Raw genomic sequence first — 25,545 nt, 5'->3', positions numbered from 1 at the left:
GTTATTTCTGGTGTTTGTTCCTTTCTCTGTGTATTATCTGTGGCACAAAACTGGCACAGGTCCATTTTTCCACATCTTCGGCAGTGCTGATAAGAATGGAAGATTCTGATAGAGAGCCAGTGTAAAATATAACTATAAGAGTAGTCTAATAGTGACTGGTCAAAAACAGTCAGGTTGTGTGGCAGTAGTGTACACATACACAAACACAAAGTTCTAGCAGTGACAACAATCTAGTTGTGACACACACTCATACACACACTAAACAAACAACCCTTCAGGAATAGTGCGTTGGCATGCTGTCGCAGCCCAGCAGCTGTGCCCTGTGAAATGTCACCCAGAGCCTCTGTGTTTTGATTGGAGGGCGTCCACCTGCCTCCTTGACAGAAAGGCTTTTAGTGTCGCGTCACTGTCATGCAGTCTTTGCCCCAGAGCCACTGCACAGAAGGTGAACCTGCAGTATCCCTGTCTCGCTGTCCGTCACCTCAGCCAAGCAGCCCCCACTCAACCACTATCATCCCATGTTGCACCTTGAGTGGAGTTTTTTTGTGTGGTGGCGCCACCCAAGTGACTCACATCTCCATGTGGGCGTAATAATAAATGGCTTATACTGCTTCCAAGTGTGTTCAGCATGCTCATTACTCCCATGTGTGCACTCAAAACACCAATTTAATGTTTTACAAAAGATAGTCTCTATCTTTCCATCAACATTTTGTGTGTTCCATGGACATGGTCTAGCACCAAACTGCATTCGTATGGGACTGAACAAAAGCAGGTACAGTTAAAATGTGGCCATGTCCTCCGGTAATGGCCATTTTTTTAACGGTGCTACATGATTATTGGATTTTATGGTGGGCCAGTCACAGGCACAGAGCACAGCAGCTCTGGCACGTCAGCTGAACACATCCATGCCACTCACTCTCGCTCTTTGATTCCTATCTGATTAGTCATGTTCAGCATGCACGTTTCAACTGTGTGGAGGCTTCTGAAAGAAAGAAGAGCAAGTATTTTGCCTTAGTACCCTGTAAACCCCCCAGTAGAGCTAATCTGTCATTAGAGCTGCAGATTCTCAGCCTTGGAGTGCTCTGTACGTTTGTTCCAGACAGGCTGCGCTCAGTGAAATGATCTCATTTTGAAGGACACACCTTCATACTTTCTCCTTAAACCTTGTGCTGCAGTAATGTGTCTGGATTGTGGACACTGCCTGGGATGTGTTGTTGTGACTGTTATCTTGGTTGTCTGTTTTGGAAGGACAGTTTTGGAATGCAAGACAAAGCAGCCCGGTAGGACGGGAGTAGTGTGTGCGTACGTCTGGACATGCATATGCAAATGTTTGAGTGTATGGACAGTGTGAAGCATATTTATTCAGAAGTTACGCAGCCAGCAGGACATTACCCAGTGCTCTTATGCACAGACCGCATCGCAAGTACAGGCTTGCAAAAACACTGTAACTTTGTTGTTACTATCATAACCAGTTGTTATGCATCCCCAAATGATACTTCCCTTTTAGATCCTTCAGAGTGCACCCACACACTTTGAATGTGCCTACGGCCTCTAGTGGTCACAAAGACCGAGCAGCATGTTATTTCTTTTTGCAAGTGTGTTTTTCCAAAGTTTCCATCAAAGCCAGAGCATCATCAGACATCAAAGAGGCAGATTGTGGGTTCCCTAGTTTCCAGGGAAGTACTGCGGCCAAGAACCCAGTGAAGCTCAACAGAACAGCGCTCGCTTGTCCTCCCCTCTTCCCTGGCCCTTGTTTGTTTGACTCATTTGCTCCCTGACAAGTATAAAGAGCCGGCCCCTTCGTTAGGCTAACGAAGGCCACAACAACTGTTGGATTTGGGTAGCACGCTCAGCTGGCTCAGACTCATGAGAGGACGGGTGGGGTGATGGAGGGAGGAGGGAGGGAGGGAAAGCAGAGGGCACACCAGCAGACATAGCAAGGGAAAGATAAAGGGACAGGCAGTGAGAGAGAGACAGAAGTTGAGCAGCGTCTTTGTGATGTTCCCAGAACATTGCTCAGTGACCCAGTCGGCCTCAGGAGAGTGGATGGATGTTGTGTGCGACATGCCACAGAGACCCTCTCGTGGTTTGGTTTGGAGCTCATCAGCTGATTGGCTCCTTTGCTGGTCATGTGGCTGAAGGACACCCATGAGCTGCTCCTCCAAGCGAGACCTTGTTGGTGGTCCAGGAAAGTGCGTGAGACACAGAGTGGGAACGAGAGGGAGGGGAGAGAGGAGAAAGGCATGCATGGGTTTTGTAAAACACCAGACACAGTAGTCCATGTAGATGAAACATTTTTTTCATTCTTTTGAATATCTGTGCCTTGTGCATCTGGTGAACAGGCCTCCAACAATTCAGCCAGCATTTTCTACATTTGTATTCGTTTTCTCTCTGTATTAGTGATCTCAGTAAGGGAATGTGGTGTTTCCTGCACAGTTAAATGCTCTTCAAAGGAGCAGGCCCACCTGATTAAGAATGTCTCATGATGCTGCAATGTCTGTCTTAGGACTTCAGGACTTTGACTGGCTGCCAGCACTGCTGCTAGGCTCACCCAGGCTCCTACACATCCCCTCATTATGGCTGTCATGGGCCACACACTGCTGCAGCACACACATTACGTGCTGCAGAGCTGGAGCTAATATTTTCACCTACATTGTAAGGCTGTTCACATAACAAAGGAGTCTCGAGTGAACATAAAATGACTAAATCCTGTTAAGTGGCTCCCAAAATGATTGTTTGTTATTGTGAACTTGTGGATAATAGGCTAATAGTTACTTTAATCAGAAACAAAATTACACAGTGCTTTACTACTTAATTTTAGTAATGTATATGTGTATATAGTTATAAAGTTATACATAATTAAACCTATTGTGTATCTCCTTTTGTTGTGAAGTCGAAATTGAAGAAAGATTTCTGTCTGCTGCACATTTTTTAACTGATATATGGCCACTACACATTAAATAACTGATGTTCAAAAATAGTATTCAAAAATAATTTAACCAATGTTTCATCAATCGTAGAAAAGGTTTCAGTCGTAGTCATCTGGACACTGTTTTCAGAATCAAGACGTTTCATCAGCAATTCTCAATTTAAAAACTTTACAAGTTATTAAAATATATGGAATTAAAGAACAAGATATTTTAATATTCTTTTTATCTAGATATACTAGATAAATACTGACCAACGTGTGACAAATTAACATCAAAGCTGAATTTTAAAAGAGATCAGTTAAAGGCATGTTAACGATTTTAATAAAAATTTCAAAATTATGAGCCGAGAGGTCAAAGCCTGAGTGTTCCTACAATATATATTTATTATTACCAGTGAACAATCATGTAAGGGCGATTGTGTGTGGAAAACAAATCATAGAAGTTAAGTAAGAGATAAAAGTTTTTTGTAGAAGGAAAGTTGTGAGTAGATTTGGGGATATAATTCTGTGATGATGGGTAATTTAGTAGTTTGACTGAAACTAATCGATGTTGCGTGTATTACTTTTTAAAAACTTGGGTGATTAAATAGTAAGACACTACCCAGTTGATCACCAGCAGTGGAAGTTGAGGTGCCTGGCCAATCTGGGAGTGGAACCCCTGTAGGCAGGGTCCAGCAGCAGAGGGTGTCACACTGGGAAGCCAGCGCTCTGGCTGGGTGTCTGGCCGTCAGCGTGGACCCCCTGCCCTGGGTAATGGGAAGCAGTCTTCCTGCTAAATGTGGTGGAGAGAAGTAAATTACTGGGGTGCAGCTGTCGGCAGGCAGGCTGGCTGGCATGGTGGGGGGACCAGGAGGCTGAGGGAGGTGGCACCTCCACCGCTCGCCTCCTATCACGGCAAGCCTGCTGTGTGCTTACTTTGCTGTGCAGAGTCCGCCTGCTCGCCACAACTGTGGTGCTCGGCAGTGCTCTCCGTCTCTGTTACACTCTTCCCTTTTTGTCTCTCTTCTCCTTGTGTCTATTAACTCCCCTCTTTCCTCTCTGCCTCTGCCCCCCTCTGTGCCTCTACCACCACCACCACCACACACACGGTCCTCCCCCACTTCCAGCGCACACTCCTCACCCACCATCCTGTTGCTAGGATAATGACCCTGCTGACAACTCAGACCCATGGCGGATGCAGCTATGGACCAGCGAAAAGCTCCCAGTCTCCGACATCAATCACATCACTGGCACCTCCAGTTTAGGGAGGGTAGGGGAGACGGAGAGATGAAGGGGATGCTCAGCTGTCTGCAGACTAAGAGTTGCATGTATGCTCAGATATGCATTACATCCTCCACATCAGCTTATTATGTTACTCAGAACATATTTTACAAGTTATTTAGAGGCCATACAGAAAGTTTTATCATACTTTTAGAAGGACAGCTGGAGACTACCTGTCTCCAAAAAAAAATCTATCCTCTGGAGTTTACTCCTTGCTCGTTGGAGGATGTTAGATCTTATACTGGTCATTGAGAGTTCATTGGCACTAATTTGCTCTAAATAATGTGTGTTTATTTGTTTGCCATGCAGTAACCCAGTTAACTAATCCATGGACTGCTTGTTTACCCAGGGAGAGGGGGCAAATCTCAGCCCCAGTGTGGCAGGGGGGAACTTCCCACAGTGTCTCTATGGTAATCAGCAGGTGTCACTCACCACGGAGAAGAAGTGAGGGCTTTCTTACAAGCGTGAGAAAGAGGGGCAGCCTCCATTGCGCACACACGCACACACACACACACACACACACACACACACACACACACACACACACACACACACACACACACACACACCCTTGCTTTTGCGGCAACCGCAGTGACAGAGAGAAAGAGAGCAGGATAAGGGGAAGAGACAGAGAGGGCTACATTGGAGGCCAGGGTGGCCCTTCCCCACAACCTGTTGATGCTGCTGCCAAAACCCTGGCAATGGAGTCCCCCATCCAGCTGCATGGGAGAGAGAGGGGCCAACAAAAGAGGTTTGGAGAGGAGGGGGATGTCAGGAAGACATAAAGACACTGGGAATAAAATGGTGGAGCCCAAATTCCTGGACAGTTCAGGATGGCATGTGAGCCTGATGCTGCCTTATATGGTCACAGCGAGAGGGACAAATGGGTATATGGGTGTCCGGGAGCACGAGAAGCCCAGCTCAGAACTTGGCTCAGAGCAGGGGGTGGTGTGGGGCGGAGTTTGTGATTGCTGGGGCTCAGTGGTGACCCCTGCATCAGGGAGCCCCCTCTCCTCTGGAGCGGGCGGCTTGTGGCTCATTGAGATGCAGGGCACAGGGTGGCAGGCCGCAGCTGCAGCCTACAGGCAGAACCCGGCAGAAAAGGGCCGAAGGGATGGCGGGGGCGGCTGAGGAAAAACCAACAAAAGACGCAGCCCGCTCTCCCCCTCCTCCCTCGCTTTGGAGTTCTAATTCCCTAATCCTCAACCTCCGCCTACCCCCCTTCTCATCCGATTCTCACCACTCAAACACACACACACACACATGCACAGTTCATGCAGTTACCACTGGCTCCCTTCCTCTCATCCCCAAGCTATGAATGGCCAGACGGGGATAAAACCCAACAGCAGCCCCCTCAGGAAGTCCAACCACTGGGTGTGGGCACTGAGAGGCGCATTTTGTCTGACCCTCTCTTGGTTCCTCTCTCTGTGTGTGTGTGTGTGTGTGTGTATGTGTGCGCTTACATTCAACCACACATCGTGTGAGTGTGTGTGCATAGTTTATCCAGTGCCAGATGAATAAGGGGGGCCTCTGTGTTTTAAATTATTGTTCTTGTTGAAATGTTATTAAAATCCTTCAAAGTAGACAGAGCAGGATAGAACAGGGTAGAGAAAGGGATGACGTGCAACAGAGCTGTTAGTTTGGACACATTGTTAGGACACTGTGGCCTCTCTTTTTTTTGGGGGGGGGGCGCACGATGAATGCTGCATGATGTGTCTTATTAGAAGCCAACAAGCCACAGCAGCTGGGAACTCAACATTCCTGTCGATGTTACGGAGAGACGGACAGAACAGGATGCTCCTCGGAAACAGCCACTAACCTCTGTCACTCTCTCTCCCCCTTCTGTCTAAAACCTTCCACATTTTTTCCCTTTATTTATTGACCCCTCAATGAGCTTGCCTGGCCAGCCCGTAATGTTATGGCCTCTTAAGCCAAGTTGACTAGTAAATGGCTTCAGTGTTGAAAAAATTTACATTTTAATCCCCGTGGGTCCTTGTTTCTTGCAAGTCCTTGAAGAATCAGATGAAACCTTTAGATTTGTAAAGTTGTACACACTCTTGTGATCATCATCTGGAATAGAATGATTCCCTTTGATTAACTAAACTAAAAGATTTTAAAGAGATGTCTGTGATAAAGGTTTTTTTGTTTTAAGGCACAATCCTTACAAATACCTTTTCAGATCACAAACTAGTATGCATAGACATAAACTGATTATGTTTTGTACCACGTGTATAAACAACAACAACAAGGCAATGCTCCACCATTTACAGCTGTTGCCGAACCTGTTCTCTCCCCCTGTACCTTGTTGTATATGTGTGTTTGGGGTATGGAGGGTGTGGCGGTGGCAGGCTAGAGCTGTCCACACACAGGGCCATGCAGCAGTTGGCAAATAAAGATGAATTCTGTTTTGTTTGGCAGCGGTTCTCCGTTCATTATTTTCCACTTTGCCCAGCGCGCATCCCAGACCTCAGCAGCTGCTTGTCATGTAAAGACACTCTATCAGGCCCTGACAGCTCCTCCCATGCACACACATGCACACACACACACACACAGTACGCATGGCTCATACACACTTCACTTGCGCTCACACCCCCCACTCAGCCCTACATATGTGGGGAACATATGTAGTGATCTGTCTCACTACCACTCCGCTCAACACAACTCTTTGCACACTGCGAAGCTTTCTCATCCCCTCTAGTTCTCCCATCTCTCATCTGGTGTCAAATCAGTCTTCCTATTCTTCTGTCCTTCCCCTAATTTGGTTGAGTTCAGCCACATGTCTGCTGTCACACTTGACTTTTATTAGAAAAGCTGGGGCACAGAGCGTTTGGTGGATTTCCTCATAGCAAAGTTTGTCTGCGTGTCTCGGCAGTTAGTCAGACCTGACACTTGAATGAGATTTCATCGTATCTAGGTTGTGGTCAGTCTGTCTGTTGGCCAGTTTCCTGTTTTGGAGAACAATTTGACATCAAAAGGGTTTAGTTTACATCAGTTATGATGAACTGACTTAAAAGCAGAAGGCTCTCCTGTGTTGTTATGAGGCCCATTGTCCTTTGTCAGCAGTCTGCACTGTTTCTCTCACTGTACACAGGATGTATTTGGGGTCTACTCTGCAAAGCATTGAAGTCAAGTCATATAAAATATTAAAAGCAGGGATCATGTTTAATTAGTGAATAGATTTTGGTCTTTATTTATTTTGCTGGTCTATATTTCAGCTACTATATAATATAATTCTATTTCCACATTTACTCTCCTAACTGTGTTTGAGTCAACAATAAAAAACACAGCAGTCAGTTTCACTTTCTCATGTCGGTGCTTAAGAAAGACCACAGTGTGGAAAGTAGAACTGAATAAAAGTAGAAGAAGGGGAAATGGGTGTAAATAGGAAGCTGACAAGGGTCATCTTTGTTGTTTATGCTCTGAGCACAGACTGTTTGTGGGGGGTTGCACTGCAGAGTGGTGGAGACACACACACACAGACAACCGGATATAGCTGCTTCCACTTTTGTCACGTGACCAGGTTTGTGGTCACAGACGAGGAAGTTGCAGTATCCTCCTGTCTAGAAAGAGCATGTACTAGTTAAGGATGTACATTGTAGATGTGGAGTTACTTAATTTCTTGGTGCCGCGTCTCTGTGACAGTCTTTGTCAAAGATGTGTGTCAGTGTAGAAAAAGATAATAAAAGCCTCACACAAACAATTTTGCTTTTACATCCCAGGAGGGGTTTAGGCCTCGAATGTCACATTCCTTCATGAGCTTGTTTACCTCTTTGTGTGTTTTGTGTGGCCTCGCCCCGGTGACCATGCAGACTTAACAGTCATAATATCCTTAATAGCACAGTTACGTAATTCAAGCAAGTGACAGTTGTTTAAAGAGTCTAGTGACTGAGAATGGTGAGCTGGCATTGTCATCTCCCTGACATCCATGTGACTGAGGCCACCTCAGTGTGGGAGCATGTGTAGCTCATAAAGGCCATGCCATGCACTGCTGCGTCATGTATGGCCACCCATGCTACTTCTGGTGGGTGCTGTGCGTCAGTGGAGCTGGCAGGAAAAGCTCAGAGCCTTTGAAACTAGATGTTGTTGTAATCTGTTACACACAAATACCTTTCACTACCCGCAAGGCAGTGTATACACACACACACACACACACACACACAAATGTATTTACACACAAGCACATACATGCGTACACATAAACACCTGTCTCTGCCCATCAGGATCTGAATGCTATAATGTACCAAAGGTCTTTACTCAGTCTGGAAGTGATTTGCTGAATGCTTGCTGCCAAACCAAAACTTCTAAACTGAAAGTTTAGTCTCCACCGGTGAGACAAGCGTGTACGTTGAGCCTTCGTCTGGTGTCATGGTGTCAGGTAGGGGGCTCATTATGCTGTCTCTGCATTGTGCACATACTGTCCTCACTGTGGGCTGGCATGGACTATACTGGGGGATATGGGTCAGCCAAAACCTGACCACAGAGCGAAACACCAGCTGGGGCCCAGCTGAGGAAAACAAGGCTCGGTACGGTCGACTCAGGAGACTTTCTGGCAGTGTGAAAGATTTAGGCAACTTGTGTTTGTGTTGAACAGGCTCTTGGTTGAACTCCCAGTTGATACTTGTATAGCTACATGTACTCTTAAATGGCACCTCTTCTGTGCTTTGATTATTTAGATTTTATGCTGAAGTAAGGATGTCTGGTTCTTGAAGGCCTGTGATAAATAACACAATGCATGTGGATTCTCTGGAGACCAGCGTGCACGTGTGAGTGACTGATGTGGAAGTTGATTGGTGAGGCTTGTAGTTTAAAACAGACAAACGACTCATCACGGTAATTGTGTTACATTGAAACAGGCATGAGGGAAATCCACCAAACGGATTCCTGCTGGTGTGTATTTCAATTAGGACAGCACATATCTGATGGCTGACAAAAGCGAGCTAATTTCTAAATGAGCTATGTTTGGTTTGAAAACACTTACGCTGCAGAAAACAAGATGAAAAATCTCCTCCTGTGCCATGATAAAAAATGTAATAACACGTTGGACATCTGCTGTGGATTGTAACAAAAGTATATTGTGCTCTGGGGCAGATGTTTCCTCTAGTGTGGTGATTGGTGCCACCACCTTGCCAGTCAAAGTAATTTAGATGTTTTTTACATTTGGGTGTTTGCTTTGTTTAATGACTTGATCTTCTGCTGTAAGGGGATATACAGACAACCTGTTTTACCAGTCTTCACCTGGCTGTATGTGGTCAACTAGAATGACTGAATGAAAATGTCCTTTTCCTTTCCTCCTCACTTTCCTCCTCCGCTATATGGAAAATGTCCTATTAGAGTTTGTGGCTCATGTCATCACTTTGTCAAAAAAAATAAATGTAGAAAAGATGCAGGAAAAGGAAGTTCATAAATTTGAGGTGTCAAGTGATAAATCTTAAAAAAGTGACATTCAGCCAGTGTTGCAAATTCTTGTCCTCTCCTTAAATATTTTATAGGCACGCACACAGAGGCGACATAACTAGCAGTTTGGTCTGTACTGTCTCAGACATGATCTGTTATCAGTTTCATCAGTCAGAAGTGTGTGTGTTTGAAGGAGGGTAACAGAAGCTCATATTGACAGATCTCCTACCTCTCCCCTGCAGACACACACACACACACACCCTCTGACACACACGCCACACTTCTGTGTTAGAGGAAATGGGGCAATTAAGGACAGCTTGCTACAGCTCTGCATGGGGTTAATATGCGGCTCCGTAATTAAAAATAAATTACACTTTTCCTGTATAAATATTCAAGTCCCTCTCCACTGTGTACCACTGCCTTGTTATGGTATGTAAGCTATTTTTTCCCCCCGTCTGCACAACATCTGGCACGACATTTCCTAAAGCATCACCAGAATAAATTGAGTTTTGTCTGCCTACGAGAGATTCATTTGTGTGATGCTAGTGAATGGGATGGACATGCATGGCTTGAGGTTATGGGAATTGTGGAAAGTTTCATTTGAAAATTGAATTGAGGCTTTGGCAAACACGATGCTGGTGTTACAAAATGACTGATAGGAAAGAGACAGAAGAGTGGTTGTGGTTGATAAAACGATAAGCTACATTTACTGTTATAGCATTTATTTTTTAATGTAATTTTCATGTAATAAAAAAAAAAAAAAGTTGCATAAAGCCTTTTGTGGCTCCAGAGAAAGCTGTGCAAAATTTTATAAAATGCCTCAAGTGATGTCATTTGAGGCAGCATCAGTTAGGGCTGAAGACTACATGTTTGAAAATGAAAACTAAACTGTCCATCTTGAGTCAAACAGTGTTTTAGGACTGAAATGCTAAATCGGTAGAGTACTCTTAAGTTTACAGAATATTAACTGTAAGTTAGGTTTTATTGTTTATTTGTTTGTTTTTTTGTCTAAAGTAGACCGTACAGAGCTTTTCTTTGCCTTCTGCTTGCATTTGTCAACTTAGATCCCAAATTTAACTCTGCTGGAAAGGGGACAGACGTGGTGGTGGAAAGGGTCCTGACTCCTGCTAAAACCACCATTTGTCCTGCAGTTGACCTACACTAAAGGAAAGACGGTGACAAGATGGTCATTTTAGGGAGCACTAGTGAACAGCATAGTAATTAGATTGCAGGAAATGGGTTGCACTGCTGGGAATTCAAACAGAAAGAGAAAGGACAACACTGTTTTGTCATTAATCATGGAACCACAATGTCAACAAAATGGTTGTGCATTTGTCAGCATTTTGAGAATGTGAAAGCATGTGAAGTTTCTCAAAAAAGGTTTTTCTGTGAGCAGAAACCTTCTGAAAATCACTATTACTTTATCACAAGTTTTTATTTTGTCTCCTGTAACTCAGCAGTCCGTTTCAATCTCTTTCTCATATCAGGAGAATACATCAAGACCTGGAGGCCAAGGTATTTTCTCCTGAAGAGTGATGGTACATTCATTGGCTACAAAGAGCGACCGCAAGATGTTGACCAGCTGGAAACCCCCTTAAATAACTTCTCTGTCGCACGTGAGTATCTGCTTCAGAGAAACCACTGCATTTTTTTCCCCTCTGTTTCTTGGCAGCTTGTTTTACCCTTTTTTTGTTTGCTGCTTTCTTGTTTTTACTTGCATTGTTGTAACAAATATGTTCTCATACTTGTTCTGATTTTACATGTATCTCGCCTCTCTAACCACCCTGAAAAGTGATTATTAACAGGAAAAAACAAGTGCCTATGAAGTAAAAGTATGGAAGTGAGTCGTCTCTAATATTATGACCAATGATTCCTTTATCATTGTATGTCACTTTAAATGATTATAAATAGAAACATTAGCAAATTGTCTGTAGTATCATCTCAACAACATCACTGCAAGTTTCTTTCAGTAGGGGCACCGCTCAAAGGCAAAGCATGCTCTGCCACTAAACGTGCATGCAAGATGTCTGGCTCCTGACATTAATACATCGGATGATTCCTCTTCTCTGTATGTGTCTTCTCTGAACTCACTGTTTTTATACTGTGACAGAAAATAACAACAACAAAAAAAATGCCCAGAGCAGCCCAGCCCACTCCATCTTCACATCAGAGAAAGTTGCTGTGATAAGCCGTGCAGATGACTGAACACAGCAATTAGACAGCATACTGTTTGTTTAGCAAAATGTTTCCTCTCCGACACTCTTGAGTTATCGTGGCTATTAGCCGGCTGATTTCAAGTATTTATCTGGGCTCCGCTCTGAGGCGCTGTCTCCATCAGTGGTGGCTTTGGTTTTTGTCACCACAGCGACCCTACCACAGAGGGCACGTGGTGCGTCTCTGCTGCAGCTGGATTACACATTCACCCTGATGAAACCATGTTGGATCTCAGTGGTGGTCCACCCCCTGTCCTCCATCTATCAGACAGAGGCCATTTTGTGTCAAGTTCTGACATATTTGCTGACATGTTTCATTTGGGAACAGATGTTAATGTGAAGGAGGTTGCGGATGGAAATCTCTGCTTTCTAAATTCAGTTATTAGACTGTTGTGAGTAAATGTTTTGCAAACTGCTTACAAGACAATTATTTGCTGCAAAAATGTTAGAATTGAGGGAAAATGAGGGAAAGGATGTGATTATTTGCTTTTTAATATATCCTTGATAAGAATTTTTCTGGTTTGTGCTTCTCTTTTGATGTTTTATATCACTGTAAATGTAATATCTTTGGGTTCTGCAGTTTTGGCCTGAGAAAGGTGTCACCTTGGGCTCTGGGAAATTATACAGGGCATTTTTCGCATTTGATGACATTTTATAGACAAAAAAATCAATTAATTAAAAACAAATAATTGTCTGATGAATCAATAATTAAAGTAGTTTATATACTACTATATACAAATTAGCTAGTTAAAAAAAACAATCCAAAACACAGTATATTTGGGGAAAAAAATAAGAATTGCAAACTGGAATGTAAATGTTTATAATTTTTATTTATTGATATATTCATTCATTCTAAGGAGTTGTGATTTTTATGTAATATTACACAGATTCCAAATTATTATCAAAACCTATATTAAATGTTAAGTTTTAAAGGGGGCTGACAGTTAAGGATCTGAGCTGTTTTCCTCCACCAAAAGTGCACCTGTTCTTTTCCAAATTGGCCGACAGTGTCTGTTAGGGTGGCGATAAAGATAAATGGCTATAACTGTGGATCTGTCTCTCCCCTCTGCTCCTCTACACATTGGCCCTTCTTGCTGTCTCCCTTCCCTCCCTCCTTGTCTGTGGTCAGAGTGCCAGTTGATGAAGACGGAACGGCCCAAGCCCAACACATTTATCATCCGCTGCCTGCAGTGGACCACTGTCATCGAGCGCACCTTCCACGTGGAGACCCCCGAGGAGAGGCAAGCGAGAAGCACACACCTCTCGTCTCAAAGAGCAGTAAAACACAAATCATTTACATGCAGAGAATCTGCCCCTGTTGCTAGAAAGCAGTTTGGCAGTTTAAGAGCTCTGTGTTTCTAACATGTAGAAGCACACACAAACCTACACATGTAATCATTGTTATGCACTCGCACAAGGTCCACTGGCTATTGACAGAACTCACACTTGAAATTGCCTTCCTGTTGATAAGAAGACAATTATGTGATTGGGCTGCTGGGCTTGCATGATGGTAAATGGGCTGATGTAATCTTTCTGCTGCCTGTGCCTCCCTCAGGGAAGAATGGACTAAAGCCATCCAAGCAGTGGCTGAAGGCCTGCAGAAACAAGAGGAGGAGATGATGGACTCCTCTCCAGACCCCATGGACATGGAGGTCTACCTGACCAAAATCAGACACAAAGTGGTACTGTCCATTTACACTCTACTCTGTATCTTCTTCTCTCTGCTGTCCCCACATTGACACGCTTCATTGTCCATTAACATAAACCTTTAACTCCAACCACCTTTATTCCTCCCCACCCTGAGTATATCCTAGTCTTCCAAGTTGACCATTACTCTTTACCTCCACCCTGCTCTGCCTTACTTGCACTTTAGCCCACCTTCCTTTGCCTCTCCCCAGCTACTCTCTACTTTCTCAACATCAGCCATGGGTGGTTTAGCACCAGATACCATGTCCACCAGGTTTCACAACCCCCACATGTGTCATGATATAAAGGTCCAAGCCCACCGTATTGGATGTCTCCCGCACAACCATTTTCAACATTCTCTTTAACATCTGGGTCAGAGGTTAACTGAGACATAACCACATATAGACCAAACCATTAGAGGAGTGGAAATTGCATGGTGTGTGAAATAGTGCCTTAAATGCTTCTGTGTTGTTGTCAGTGGGATTGTGTGTCTTGGCTAGTTAGAGCATGAGTTTGTTAATGCTTCTGTTTGTAACCAGATGCCACTTTCTCTCCTCTGGCTCTCCAGACTATGCACGACTTTGAATACCTCAAACTCCTGGGAAAAGGCACTTTTGGCAAAGTTATCCTGGTAAAGGAGAAGGCCACAGGACGCTACTACGCCATGAAGATCCTAAAGAAGGAGGTGATCGTAGCAAAAGTGAGTGGATGCCAATGAGCAAGTAAAGGGGAGAAAAGACACTGGGGGGAGGGCAGTGGAGCAATGACTGATACCTAAATGATTAGTCATTGTGAGAGTTGCACAAACACTCTTTGTGACTTTTTTTCCAGGATGAAGTGGCGCACACACTCACAGAGAACAGAGTCCTCCAGAATTCAAAGCATCCGTTCTTGACAGTAAGGGGCTCCTCCGTACACCTAAACCAAACCTTATTTTACCTCACAGAGATCCTCCGGAGCCTCTTCAATCCAACCCAGGAGCATCCATTCAGAAAAAAGGGGCATTTTTACCAGGAATGTTTTGAAGAGCTGTTCTTACAAAAGCTGCAGTCGGGTTGAGCCTTTTTATAGCAACACTGGACGTCCTTTTATTTATCAGTTAACCCTTTCTCTGTAAGTCTGAGGTGGGTTGTAGTGAAAAGCTCCTCCAAAATGTTAGGTCTAAGTGGTGGGTGGAGGCAACACATAATGCGATGTGCTCAGTGCAATGAATGGGGCCAATGTTTGCCACACAACAGTTGTTAAAAGCCTCTCAACACACTGGATATACTATGCTGTAGTTTTTTTTTAAATTCTCTTCTCATTAGACACTTGTGTTTTAAAAATGTAACTTAAAGGTCAATGCTGCAACATGCATTGTGATGTTTCATGTTATAATCAGATGTTTAAATGCCAGCTTCCTCTTGAATTAGCTGGAAACATCACCAAGTTCTGCTTTGAGCATTCTCGTTCTCTGTCTGCAGGGACTGAAATACTCCTTCCAAACACATGACCGCTTGTGCTTTGTCATGGAGTATGCAAACGGCGGTGAGGTAAACCATTTTAACCATCACTAAATCTGCGCCTGTAGGACTCAGTGAATCAGAATACTTTTTGAATTTGAACAATGTTACTGTTCCTATTTTCCCTGGACTAACCAACTCTCTCTTCATCTGTCCTCTGCTTTCTCACTGTTAATCTCTCCTGTTTCCCCTCAGCTTTTCTTCCATCTGTCAAGGGACCGCGTGTTCTCAGAGGAGCGGGCACGGTTCTACGGTGCAGAGATAGTGTCAGCGCTGGACTACCTGCATGCTGAAAGAAACGTGGTCTATCGAGATCTAAAGGTAGGTGGGGAGACACATCCTCGCTGTCAGCCTCTTTCTTCTGTATTTCTCTTCCTCCTTTTCCCCCCTTCCCTACATTTCTCTCCTGGCAGGATATAAATAGGGTTTGCCTCCATCCAGAGCAGTGGCAGTCGCCAGGGCTTATTGATCTGCCTCCCCAAGATCAGTCTCCAGACCTCACTGCAGCTGGAGGGAGGCTCGGTCCATATGCTTACTGCAGTTAGACAGAAATAACTGCTGGTCCTCTTTGAACAGATCGCCACCGCCTCCCATTATAGCATGCATACAGTGCTGTCGGGGAGATTTTTGTGCACTTTGTGCGTGATTGACGTCATTTTATATCCTGACAGTACAGCACTATTAGTTTACAAAAAGAAATCCATCATCATCGTAAAGTAAAGAAGCGGCAAGGTTTCAGCTGCTCTTTTTTTAATATTTGCGTTCAAAAGCTAAACAAAACTAATACTAATATGGACTCAGAGATGGATGCTGCAGACTCATAGGACATGTTTGGCTTTAGGAGGGCTGTGGGGGGTTATCAGTATTGCAGTGGGCATCTGTAGCCCTACTACTTCCAGCTGATAAAGCTATACCAGCCAGGTCAGCATAGCACTCCCTCCCTCCCTCTCTCCCTTGGGTTTATGAGGCAGGCTCCCAGCCTGCTAGGGTTCTTCTGAAAATGCCAAGGTAGCAGGATTGGAGGATGTGCTGACTCTGGCCAGCGCTGCTGGCCACGTGTGAGCTACAGCTGCCAGGTGACTTTAACTGAGAGAGAGAGAGAGAGAGAGAGAGAGAGATAGACAGAGAAGGTGGGAGGGAGGGAGGACACACTGATATTAAAAGGCCATGAAACCTCAAGTCATGACACTGCATGATGCACATCTTTAAGTTCTTTAGGTCCGTGTAAATCACTAGGTACGTTTCCATCCATCTGTGTTTAAGGGAATTTTTAAACGGAAGAAACAGATTTTTCGAATAGACCTTTGTCATGGTAGCATAAGTTATTCTACTGTAGAAAAGGCATTCATGACATGCTACTATTCATCGTTACGTTCCTCCACTCCACTAGAAAGCCCATAAAATAAAAAATTAAAAGAACTGAGGTGTTGAGGGTTACCACAATGTTGCTGGTATAATTTGAAATGGGGGCTTTTTGCATCTCACCTCTATCACCATAGCTACATATAAAAACACCACAATGTACACATGGATTAAGTGACCAATTAATTCATTTAAAAAAAAGAAAGAAAACACAAATGACAACTTGGGTGGTAAGCAGCAATGAAATGTCGTCAAAGTTACTGGTGCTCAATTGATTATGTTATCTTGTTCACATCCTTTTGAATTTACAGGCACTGATTGAGATTTTATTTTGCCAAAATTACAGATATTCACTTAATACATGCATAGTAATTTGATGGAAACATAACTAACACTGATGCCTATGTTTTTGTACATTTATAAATTATTATTCCCATCACCTCCAAGAATGATCTGTTTGTTACCTCTCCTAAACAGTGAGTCATTTTACGATGATGTTAACATCCGTCTTCTTTCTGTTTCCCCCTCAGCTGGAAAACCTTATGCTGGACAAAGACGGACACATAAAGATCACAGATTTTGGCCTGTGTAAGGAGGGTATCAAAGATGGCGCCACCATGAAAACTTTCTGTGGGACACCGGAGTACCTAGCACCTGAGGTAACCGCTACAGGGATTCAGTCTACCTGAAATATTGACTTCACGCTTTCTTGCAACAAAGAACAAAGTCAGTTTTATGGAGGCACATACAGATGGGTGACAAATTAAAATAAAAACAAACATGAAGTTTTGTGTAAGGCCAAACAAACCCAAAGTGAGATAATTTTGATTGGAGTAGATAAAAAATATATGTGGAGCCCAAAAATGAATGTTAGTCCTATCATGCTCCAAACAAAGATGCAGCGTGTGTTGTTGGATATCAGTGGATGAGAAGCATGTGGTAGAAAGGGCAGCTGTCCCAAAATGCCTTTCTAATCTCCAGCTGAAGTCTGTGAGTTAATGAGTGTGCCGTGTGCCCAGGGCAGGGCAGCCTGCTCTCATATTTGCTGTATGTGGAGGAGGTGTGGCTACTCCCTATTGCATGCAGGTATGACAAGTGTTGGAGTGGGCTGTGTAACCCGATATTTCATTGTGAGTATAAGCTGTGTGTGAGAGAGTGTTTGCGCTAGCCCCTTGCCTGTTGCCGTAAAAATGTTTTCCGGGAGAAGGGTGTCCATGTTGACACAGTTGCTGTATCGTTGTTTTTAGTCTCCATTTGGAATTTTCTGGTTGGGGGAGGAGGAGGGGTGATTGGCTGGCAGCGCCTCAGGAAACGTGAGCTTCCGCCACTGGAAAAAAAATACCACATTGGCTACAGCTGTTGTGTGGCACCAGGGGAGCCACAGCCCCACTGCTGCCCTGGATGCTTTGCCTGACCTGGGTAGAGCCAGAGCCGTCCTTAGCATGCTATTCCACAGTGCTGCCTCATAGGAACATGTATCTTGTGTTTTTTCATCAGTCATACCAAACTTACCTCTAAGCGTCAGCACCAGGCCATCAAGGCAAAGGGCTGGGCAGAGCTAGTGTGTAAATATTTACTTCTTCACACCTGGGCAAACATTAAAAAATTGTGTATTTCCTGTACTTCTATAAACCTTTTTTTTTTTAATTCCTTGGAGTTCCCCACCTGTCCATCCTAAATTCAAACCCACTTCGCTCCTCCACAGAGTAGCACAGTCTATGACAGCTCCAGCTTCGGCAGCTGAGCGCAGAGAGACATCAGGGGGCGTTACCATGGCAACAGGGTCGCTGGCGAGCGTCTCTATAGAGTGCGGGCCAGGCAGTGTTACAGGTTGTTCTGCAGTAAACAATGACCTTGTTGTGTGTGCTGCACAGGAATGCTGTAATGTCTGGGAATATTCCACCCAGAGCAGGGGGGAGAGAGGGGGAGGAGAGAGGGAGGAGAGACCCAATCTGCAAAAGCCTGACCAGTTTGTCTCTGGAGTAAGGAGTGGGACAAATTCACTTTGTCACTTTTATTAAGTAGTTACAAGAAGAAAACCATTATTGGCTGAGGGATTAGCTATTAGGGAATATCTATAAGGAAAAATGTGGACAGGTTTAATCTAGCCACTGAAACTGATCAGGATTCACAAGCTTGTAAGATTAATGTCAGACAGCGCAGAACTTTGTGAGCAAAAAAAGCGCAGTCTACAGAGTAGAGCTCCAGAGCAGCAGCAAGTGTTTTATCTGCTCTCTCCTCCCTCTCTCCTCCCCCTGTCTCTGCTCCTTTGGGGCAGTGTAACAGTATTAGTTTGGGGCTGAGGCCCAAGCAGGCAGGCAAGCAAGCAGTCCTGGTTACGTATATGAGGGATGAGCTTGGCTCCTGCGCTCCTGGCAGCTTCACAGCTGTGGTGCTCTTCTACATATATGGGGCAGCTGCGGGCCCAGCTGTCGCACGGTGTGAATCACACGACAGCAGCGCTGGAAATAGAGACGGCCCAGTAATTCTAGCCCCACATCGGCTTCACGTTACTCCCCCTGCCTTCCCAGTCCTCCTCCTCGATGCTCACCACTCACCGCAGCACCAGGCAGAGAACCCACAGACACATGCGTGCGCGTGCACACACAGTAGTTTTGTTCCTTTTATGGACACATCCGTCCATCTGTTTTCCAGGACCCTCTCTCTCAGCCTGTGCACTGTTGTGTCCATATCTAATTCTATTAATCCGTCCACGTCTTTTTATCTAAGTTTCTATTCTTAGGTCTGAATTGCCTAGCATCATGCTGCTTGAGGTTTAAGAGAACAGACTGTTCTCATTGTCTTGATTTCACCTTCAACATCCGCCTGGCGAGGTAGAATCCAGTACATGTCCCCAGAGACCTTGGAACAACTTTGCTCAGCAGCACATTATTCATGCAACAGGTTGCGCTGTTCAGTAAGCACAACACTGGAGGAGTTTGTCTCATTAAGAAGCGTCAAGAAAAGTCATCCTATGGTATAAATATGACTAAATATTTCCCTCTCTGTGACTCTGGTTGTGTTCATTGAGCAGTTTGTTTGTAAGACTGGTCTGTGTTTGTTGCCATACTTTGGATTATTTAAGCGACCCACACCTCTGCTGCTTGTTCATCTGTATGTGTGTTTGTGTATGTGTGGAAGGCCCTGTGGTGATTAAATATGCAGGGCTCCAGGGGAAACTCTATCCTTGCTCCTAATGTGAGATGTGAGTCAGTGTTGGCTGGGGTTGCCTCAAAAGCCCAGACGGGGGGGGATGGGGACAACCCAGTTGCTTTAGGGTTTGTATATTCAGCTGCTGTCTTCACAGCCTTCTGATGTCCAAACACAACCTTATTTGTTGAAATATAGCAACTAAACCTTTTCTTTAGCTTGTTGTACACATATTCTGTAAGAAAAGGTATTTAGATATATTTTTATACAACAACACTACTGTCTTATAATATAGTAAAAAAATAAAAATAGAACAGCTACATCAGGGCTATTCAATTACAAATTCAATTGGGCCAGATTTTAAAACCAGGAAATGTAGATGGGCCAGACATTTTCAGCAGCCTATTTAAAACCTCTGTTTAATATTATATTCTTTAACTACCGCAATGCACTCATTGCAAATTAAACACAATGATTTGGCGTTCGGAGATGACGTTAAAATAAACAAGTATTTGCCAGTCCAGGTAGGGTTCAACTGACACTTTTCATTGTCAATTCAATTTTAGGTTTCAGGGTTGACAGAGACAAACTTTCAGTTGAGCACTTCCCTACTTGTAACTGTCAATAGCCAGATGTTTTGAAAAGCTACTAAGCGTGGTCAGAACTCACATAAGAAAACGTTGATTCGTGAAAGATATGATTGGCGGTGTTGCTACATCCATAAGCATCCTGCCCCATCAGTACTGCGCATGTGCAACTCTCAATAGAGATTAGAAAGGAAGTGAGATGGCCCACTCGTTAGCTACTTCCATACACTATATATTTAGTTTACTTATTTTGTCATATATCAGATTTATGTATGGTGGACCACTCAGAGATTGCTTCTGGGCCAGATGTGGCCCACAGGCCGCCAATTGAATAGGCTGGACCTACGTACTATACCCCCTCTCCAAGTAGTTGGGATGCTCATGAGCTATTCTAACAGCTGCATTAAATAAACTTTTTCACCCCTCCTCATCCCCAAGGTGCTAGAAGACAACGACTACGGCCGTGCTGTGGATTGGTGGGGTCTGGGTGTGGTGATGTACGAGATGATGTGCGGCAGACTCCCTTTCTACAACCAGGACCATGAGAAGCTGTTCGAGCTCATCCTCATGGAAGACATCCGCTTTCCTCGGACACTCGGTCCTGAGGGACGCTCACTGCTCTCCGGCCTTCTGAAAAAAGACCCAATGCAGAGGTGAGCAGCCTCTACTGTATCCTCTACATTAGTGAATCTCAAAGTGGGAGTCAACAAATTGTTTATGATTGAAAAGTGGAAATAAAATGATCAGAAGTGGCCATAAAATTATCAGTGGCTTACAGTTTGCATATTTATTGAGATTTTTTCTGTGAGAACACATAATGATTTGTCCTTTTGTACTTGTCTTCCAGGTTAGGTGGAGGGCCTGATGATGCCAAGGAAATAATGCAGCACAAGTTCTTCGCAGGAATTGAATGGCAAGATGTTTATGAGAAGAAGGTTAGTTTCTAAAAAGTTTCTTTGTAATTTTCTCCCTCATTTTCTTGTGATTCTTGTCACTGAAAGGACACCAAGCTCAGAGAAAAGTCATTTCCCCCAGGGATCAATACAGTTACGTCACTTGAGCCCTCACCATCTAGAAACGATGTAGATTGTCATCAGGAGGGCAACTGTTATCAAACTGACTGACAGTGCTGATGTGCTGATATGTTTGTGTCTCTTCTCGTCTCCAACAGCTGGTTCCACCGTTTAAGCCCCAAGTTACCTCGGAGACGGACACACGATATTTTGACGAGGAGTTCACAGCACAGACCATCACTATTACGCCACCCGGACAAGGTATACTATATACAACTTTGCTTATGTGGTATAACACAACTTAAATCATCAGACTCCTTACTGTGGAGCTTTATGGTGTTTGAACAGTTTGTGACAGTAAGGCAGTTGAGAGCTGTAAATTGCCACCTAACTTGCATGATAAATTTCCCTCCACCTCCTATGAGATTTTATTGAGAATGAGAAATCACTCTTTCAATTTATGCAAGATGAAAACGGACTTACTAATCCTTGAAAAATGGTTACTAATTCAGGGTCACTGAATTAGTTTTCATGCAAAAACCCTAAAATGATCGTCACTGTTTACTTTAATTTTTAATTAAAATGTAAGCTGTCAGGCTCATAAGAGAAACTTTGAAACTGAACAAATTAATTTAGTCGGAAAATGATCTTGAGTGTTTTCCACTGTGCAGAAGTTTGAACTGAATTCTTAGTGTTAGTTGAGTTAGTTTTGGGGAGCTCATAAATGTGAGTAAAGAAACCATTCTGCAGGCGTACAAAGCTCTCTTGAGAGGAGTCTCCCCTCTCCTGGAGAGCCAGTGCCATTAAAACAGAGTATCGTGCCTCGCAAAGTCCCCATGCATGTGAATGACAGCCAGTGAGTAAATGCCGAGATGACACAGTATAAGAAAAATAGCAAGATAATAGATTGACAGTATATTGGATTATTGGGCCAGGGTGATATCAAAAAAATCAAATATAATTATATTTTTGAATGACTATTATTACTGTTTTGATATCATGAGGTGAAAATGTGATGCAGATACAGAAAAAATGTGGATATGATGGCCAAGCAGGTGCAGCATTGGCTGTTTAGTTCACTCAGCAAAGACTTAGTGTTACTGTAATGTAGCTTTTAAGACTATTAAGTCAACATTCTATTGAATATTATAATAACCAAGACAATATCTAGTCTGATATCACAATGCAACATTGCATCTCCCAGCAATAGGAATACTTAGATTAATATGTACTTCTACTAGGAGTAGGTGATGTAGTTCGTGCAAAAATCAAACTAAAATCTAATTTAGCCATAAAACAGTTCTGGTCATTGATTTGCAGCATCGCTCACAATGGTCTAATACACCCAGAGATATTAAAGGTGGAGATACCAAGGTATAAGTAAAATCTCTGACAGTAGACACATTTATATTGTCTCACAGTACATATTGTCATATCGCCCGCCCCTAAGTTGTACAAGATCTAAGCAGTTCTTTGCCCTCTGTCCTCAGATGACAGTATGGAGTCATTCGACAGCGAGCGGAGACCCCACTTCCCCCAGTTCTCCTACTCTGCCAGTGGGACGGCCTAAACAACTATCCTACATTCCTCTGGTCCCACCATCTCCCCTCACCCCACCCGACTGCACTCTCAAAAGACCAGGGGCCGCAGCCCCGTCCTCCCAGCATTGTCTGCGGATGCCGTTGGTGGATGTAACATTTACAATCTGCAAGTTGTGTTTTCCAGGAAGGAGGAAATTCAAGACAAAACAAAGATAACTGTGGTTGTTCTGTAAGGCCTTTTGAAGACTGACCACGGAGAGAGTTAACACTACCCTGCATTTCCTGGTTGTTATGTTGTATACTGAGCAGGCATCCATACACCATAATGAATGGGGAAATGTAGTTATGTTATGCACAAATTAGGCCACTGATGTGAATTTTGAAAAGGGGCCATTTTGTACTGAAAATATACAACTGAATATCAATCAACCATTTCAAATAGGAACAGGCATACTGTGGACCAAAAACATCATGTGAGCAGAGTGTGTTGTTTTGTTGAGTGAGTAATAAATCCATGTTTTCCTCTCTAAGACTTCTGAACAATTCAAATACCATTCAGACTTCAGGACTTTTTTGGGCTTCAAAAGTGAATGTACCTTATCAAATAAAGTCGATCTTTCTGCATACTTGTTGTAACACATGGCTGATTCTCCTAAGACTGAAATTCCATCTTCTGGAGATGGTGAGCGATTTTTTTTTTTTTTTAATCACTTTTCTAATTACCTTATCCAAAACTGACACCAATCGGTCTTTCGTATTATGCTACACCATGATGAGTCTGATGAAACAATTGTGCAATACAGTCTGATATGAGGAATGGCAGACGTGCAAAAGAATACAGCGTGTTTAATCATTAAGGTAAAAGCTACCCTGCAATAGATTCCTCTTAACTGTTGGCACACCAGAGTCACTGAGAGACCCCCAGTTTCCTGTTCAGGATAAAAAAATAGCTCCTCCAGCCCCCCCTGAAGTAAGTGCTTATAGTTCTTGATGCCTTCTTATCTCGATGCTGTGCTGCAGACACCTCCTGGTTTCCCTCTGATCAGGGTCAGTCACTGCTGACCAATCAGAAACTCTTGTCTCCTCTGGGTTTTTCCTCCATGTACAGTATTGGGTGTTTTCCACCCAGTGCATTCACTGCAGCCTCAATGAGGTCACTTAAACATAATACACTTCTTTAGGAATACTTTGCAAACAAACTGGGCTTCAGGGGAAAAACATAGTCATCTTTGATTTGCTACTTTAGGGGACTTCTGTCCCTTCACGAGCTTCTGAGTTATTTATGAGACCAGCATCAACTAAAATGAGTTTTACTGTGCCAATGATATGCACTTTGCTGTCCCGAAATGATTGTATTTGGACTCGTATTTGTACTTCATGGTTGGTAAAGACTAAATTAGCTTCTTTTATAATGTAAATTCAAATGTCGAGGATAAAATAAAACAAGTTTTGCTTGTTTGAATGATCACTCCCCTTTTACAGACAGCTGAGGCTAAACTGAGACTCTTGGGAACTGAAATTCTCATTTCAAAGTGTACTAAGAAGTTTCCAAAAGCGCCTCTATTTTTGAGATGACAGATGATAATTTTTCAAAAGTGCATCATACGTTATTGAATGTAATGGTTTTTATTATATTGTTTTCACTTAAATCGTTTGCAAACCTTTGTTCAGTTTTTTAATCTGATTGTTACTTATTCCTATGCACGCTCACCCTTTGCTGTCACCTTCTGAAAATAGGGAAATTCATTTTATACTTTTTGTTTTTATTTCAACTTTTTTTGTACCTGCCCTCCCATACTCCTGAGACTGAGGACACCAGCTTTAGTAAACAAATAATATAAACTTTGTACACTGTTTTTACTTGTTTCTTTCAAATTGATGAAATAAAAAGGTCTTAACAATAAGCTGTGTAGACTCATCTTTTATTGTGAAATCTCAAAGCTCTGCCCTTGAAGACATACAAATGAACTCAAGAGCTCAATAACTAATTAATCTCATATTTGGCTAAATAAACAAACCACATTGTGAGATATTGATTACTGCATCTAGACATCTCCACTGTTAATTTACAGGAATGACAATGTTGAGAGGCGTTTTTAAGAAGGACAAAAAACGTTTACCCATCCTTTTCTACTGCAGTATTGTTTTTCACACAAATGTCCTTCCTGGTCTTTCTATTTGCACCTGGTCATGGTCTTCCTCATTTTTCATTTCTTGTTTTTTCCCCCTGATTTCTTTAACTTGCACTTTTCACACAAGGTTACTTCAGTTTCATGAAAGTTGGCCACATCAATTTGGATTTTATATGGCTTTCCAGGATATATGACTTTTCAGTTCCAATAGTTGCAATAGCTACACCAGTAGGCTGCACATTTCCTCTCTGCCACTAAATAGTAAAAGATTAGTCAATAGGGGCAGGAAGTTTGTTTATCTAACCCTCACTGTGATCACACCTTACACGTAAAACACGGCTAAGTGTGTGAGACAAATGTGCCAGCGCTCAGCGGCTCTGACTGTGTCTTGGCCGTGTTCTCTGCCTCTGCAGGACTCCTCAGGTCCACGTCTGGGGCTCTGCAGCTGGTCTGAGACGGCAGAGATGCTCCCCCCAGGCCTCGGGCAGATGGTACTGTCTCTGGAGCAGATGTTGCAAGCCAGGGCTCACAGTCTGTCTTTTGGCCAGCTGCAATACACAGCGCCACACTGCGAGACCGAGGCTTGGCCCAGTGTGGCGCTCACCTGACAACCATCCCTCACCTGACTCCAGCTGCACTGCCCAAAACACACTGCAGAGCAGGGGCTGCAGCTCCGCCACAGGCCTCCCCTGGGTGATGTAGTGTTGTGCTGTGTGAGGAACGTGTCACTCACACAGCCTGCACGCCAGAGCTCCTCTCTTCTTTGTAGTAGAAAT

General features: G+C 43.6%; 1 protein-coding gene across 4 annotated transcripts in view; it reads left to right on the top strand.

The window, feature by feature from the left end:
• The window catches only part of akt1 (v-akt murine thymoma viral oncogene homolog 1), a 31,233-nt gene extending 6,692 nt beyond the window's left edge, over nucleotides 1-24,541 (top strand). For all 4 annotated transcript variants that reach the window (XM_044165539.1, XM_044165541.1, XM_044165542.1 and 1 more), the window contains 12 exons: nucleotides 11,071-11,199; nucleotides 12,926-13,037; nucleotides 13,352-13,478; nucleotides 14,051-14,182; nucleotides 14,314-14,379; nucleotides 14,946-15,014; nucleotides 15,180-15,305; nucleotides 16,877-17,005; nucleotides 20,522-20,736; nucleotides 20,931-21,018; nucleotides 21,255-21,357; nucleotides 22,587-24,541. In XM_044165539.1, the coding sequence (XP_044021474.1) occupies nucleotides 11,071-11,199; nucleotides 12,926-13,037; nucleotides 13,352-13,478; nucleotides 14,051-14,182; nucleotides 14,314-14,379; nucleotides 14,946-15,014; nucleotides 15,180-15,305; nucleotides 16,877-17,005; nucleotides 20,522-20,736; nucleotides 20,931-21,018; nucleotides 21,255-21,357; nucleotides 22,587-22,666 (1,376 nt within the window). In that variant the 3' untranslated portion in view covers nucleotides 22,667-24,541. The remainder of the gene's footprint in view (nucleotides 1-11,070; nucleotides 11,200-12,925; nucleotides 13,038-13,351; nucleotides 13,479-14,050; nucleotides 14,183-14,313; nucleotides 14,380-14,945; nucleotides 15,015-15,179; nucleotides 15,306-16,876; nucleotides 17,006-20,521; nucleotides 20,737-20,930; nucleotides 21,019-21,254; nucleotides 21,358-22,586) is intronic.
• Nucleotides 24,542-25,545: the final 1,004 nt, after the last annotated feature.

The sequence above is a fragment of the Siniperca chuatsi genome, linkage group LG15 (genome assembly GCF_020085105.1).
Source record: "Siniperca chuatsi isolate FFG_IHB_CAS linkage group LG15, ASM2008510v1, whole genome shotgun sequence".
NCBI lineage: Eukaryota > Metazoa > Chordata > Actinopteri > Centrarchiformes > Sinipercidae > Siniperca > Siniperca chuatsi.
The sequence above is the reverse complement of the archived record's forward strand: the minus strand, read 5'-3'. Positions and strand labels throughout refer to the sequence as shown.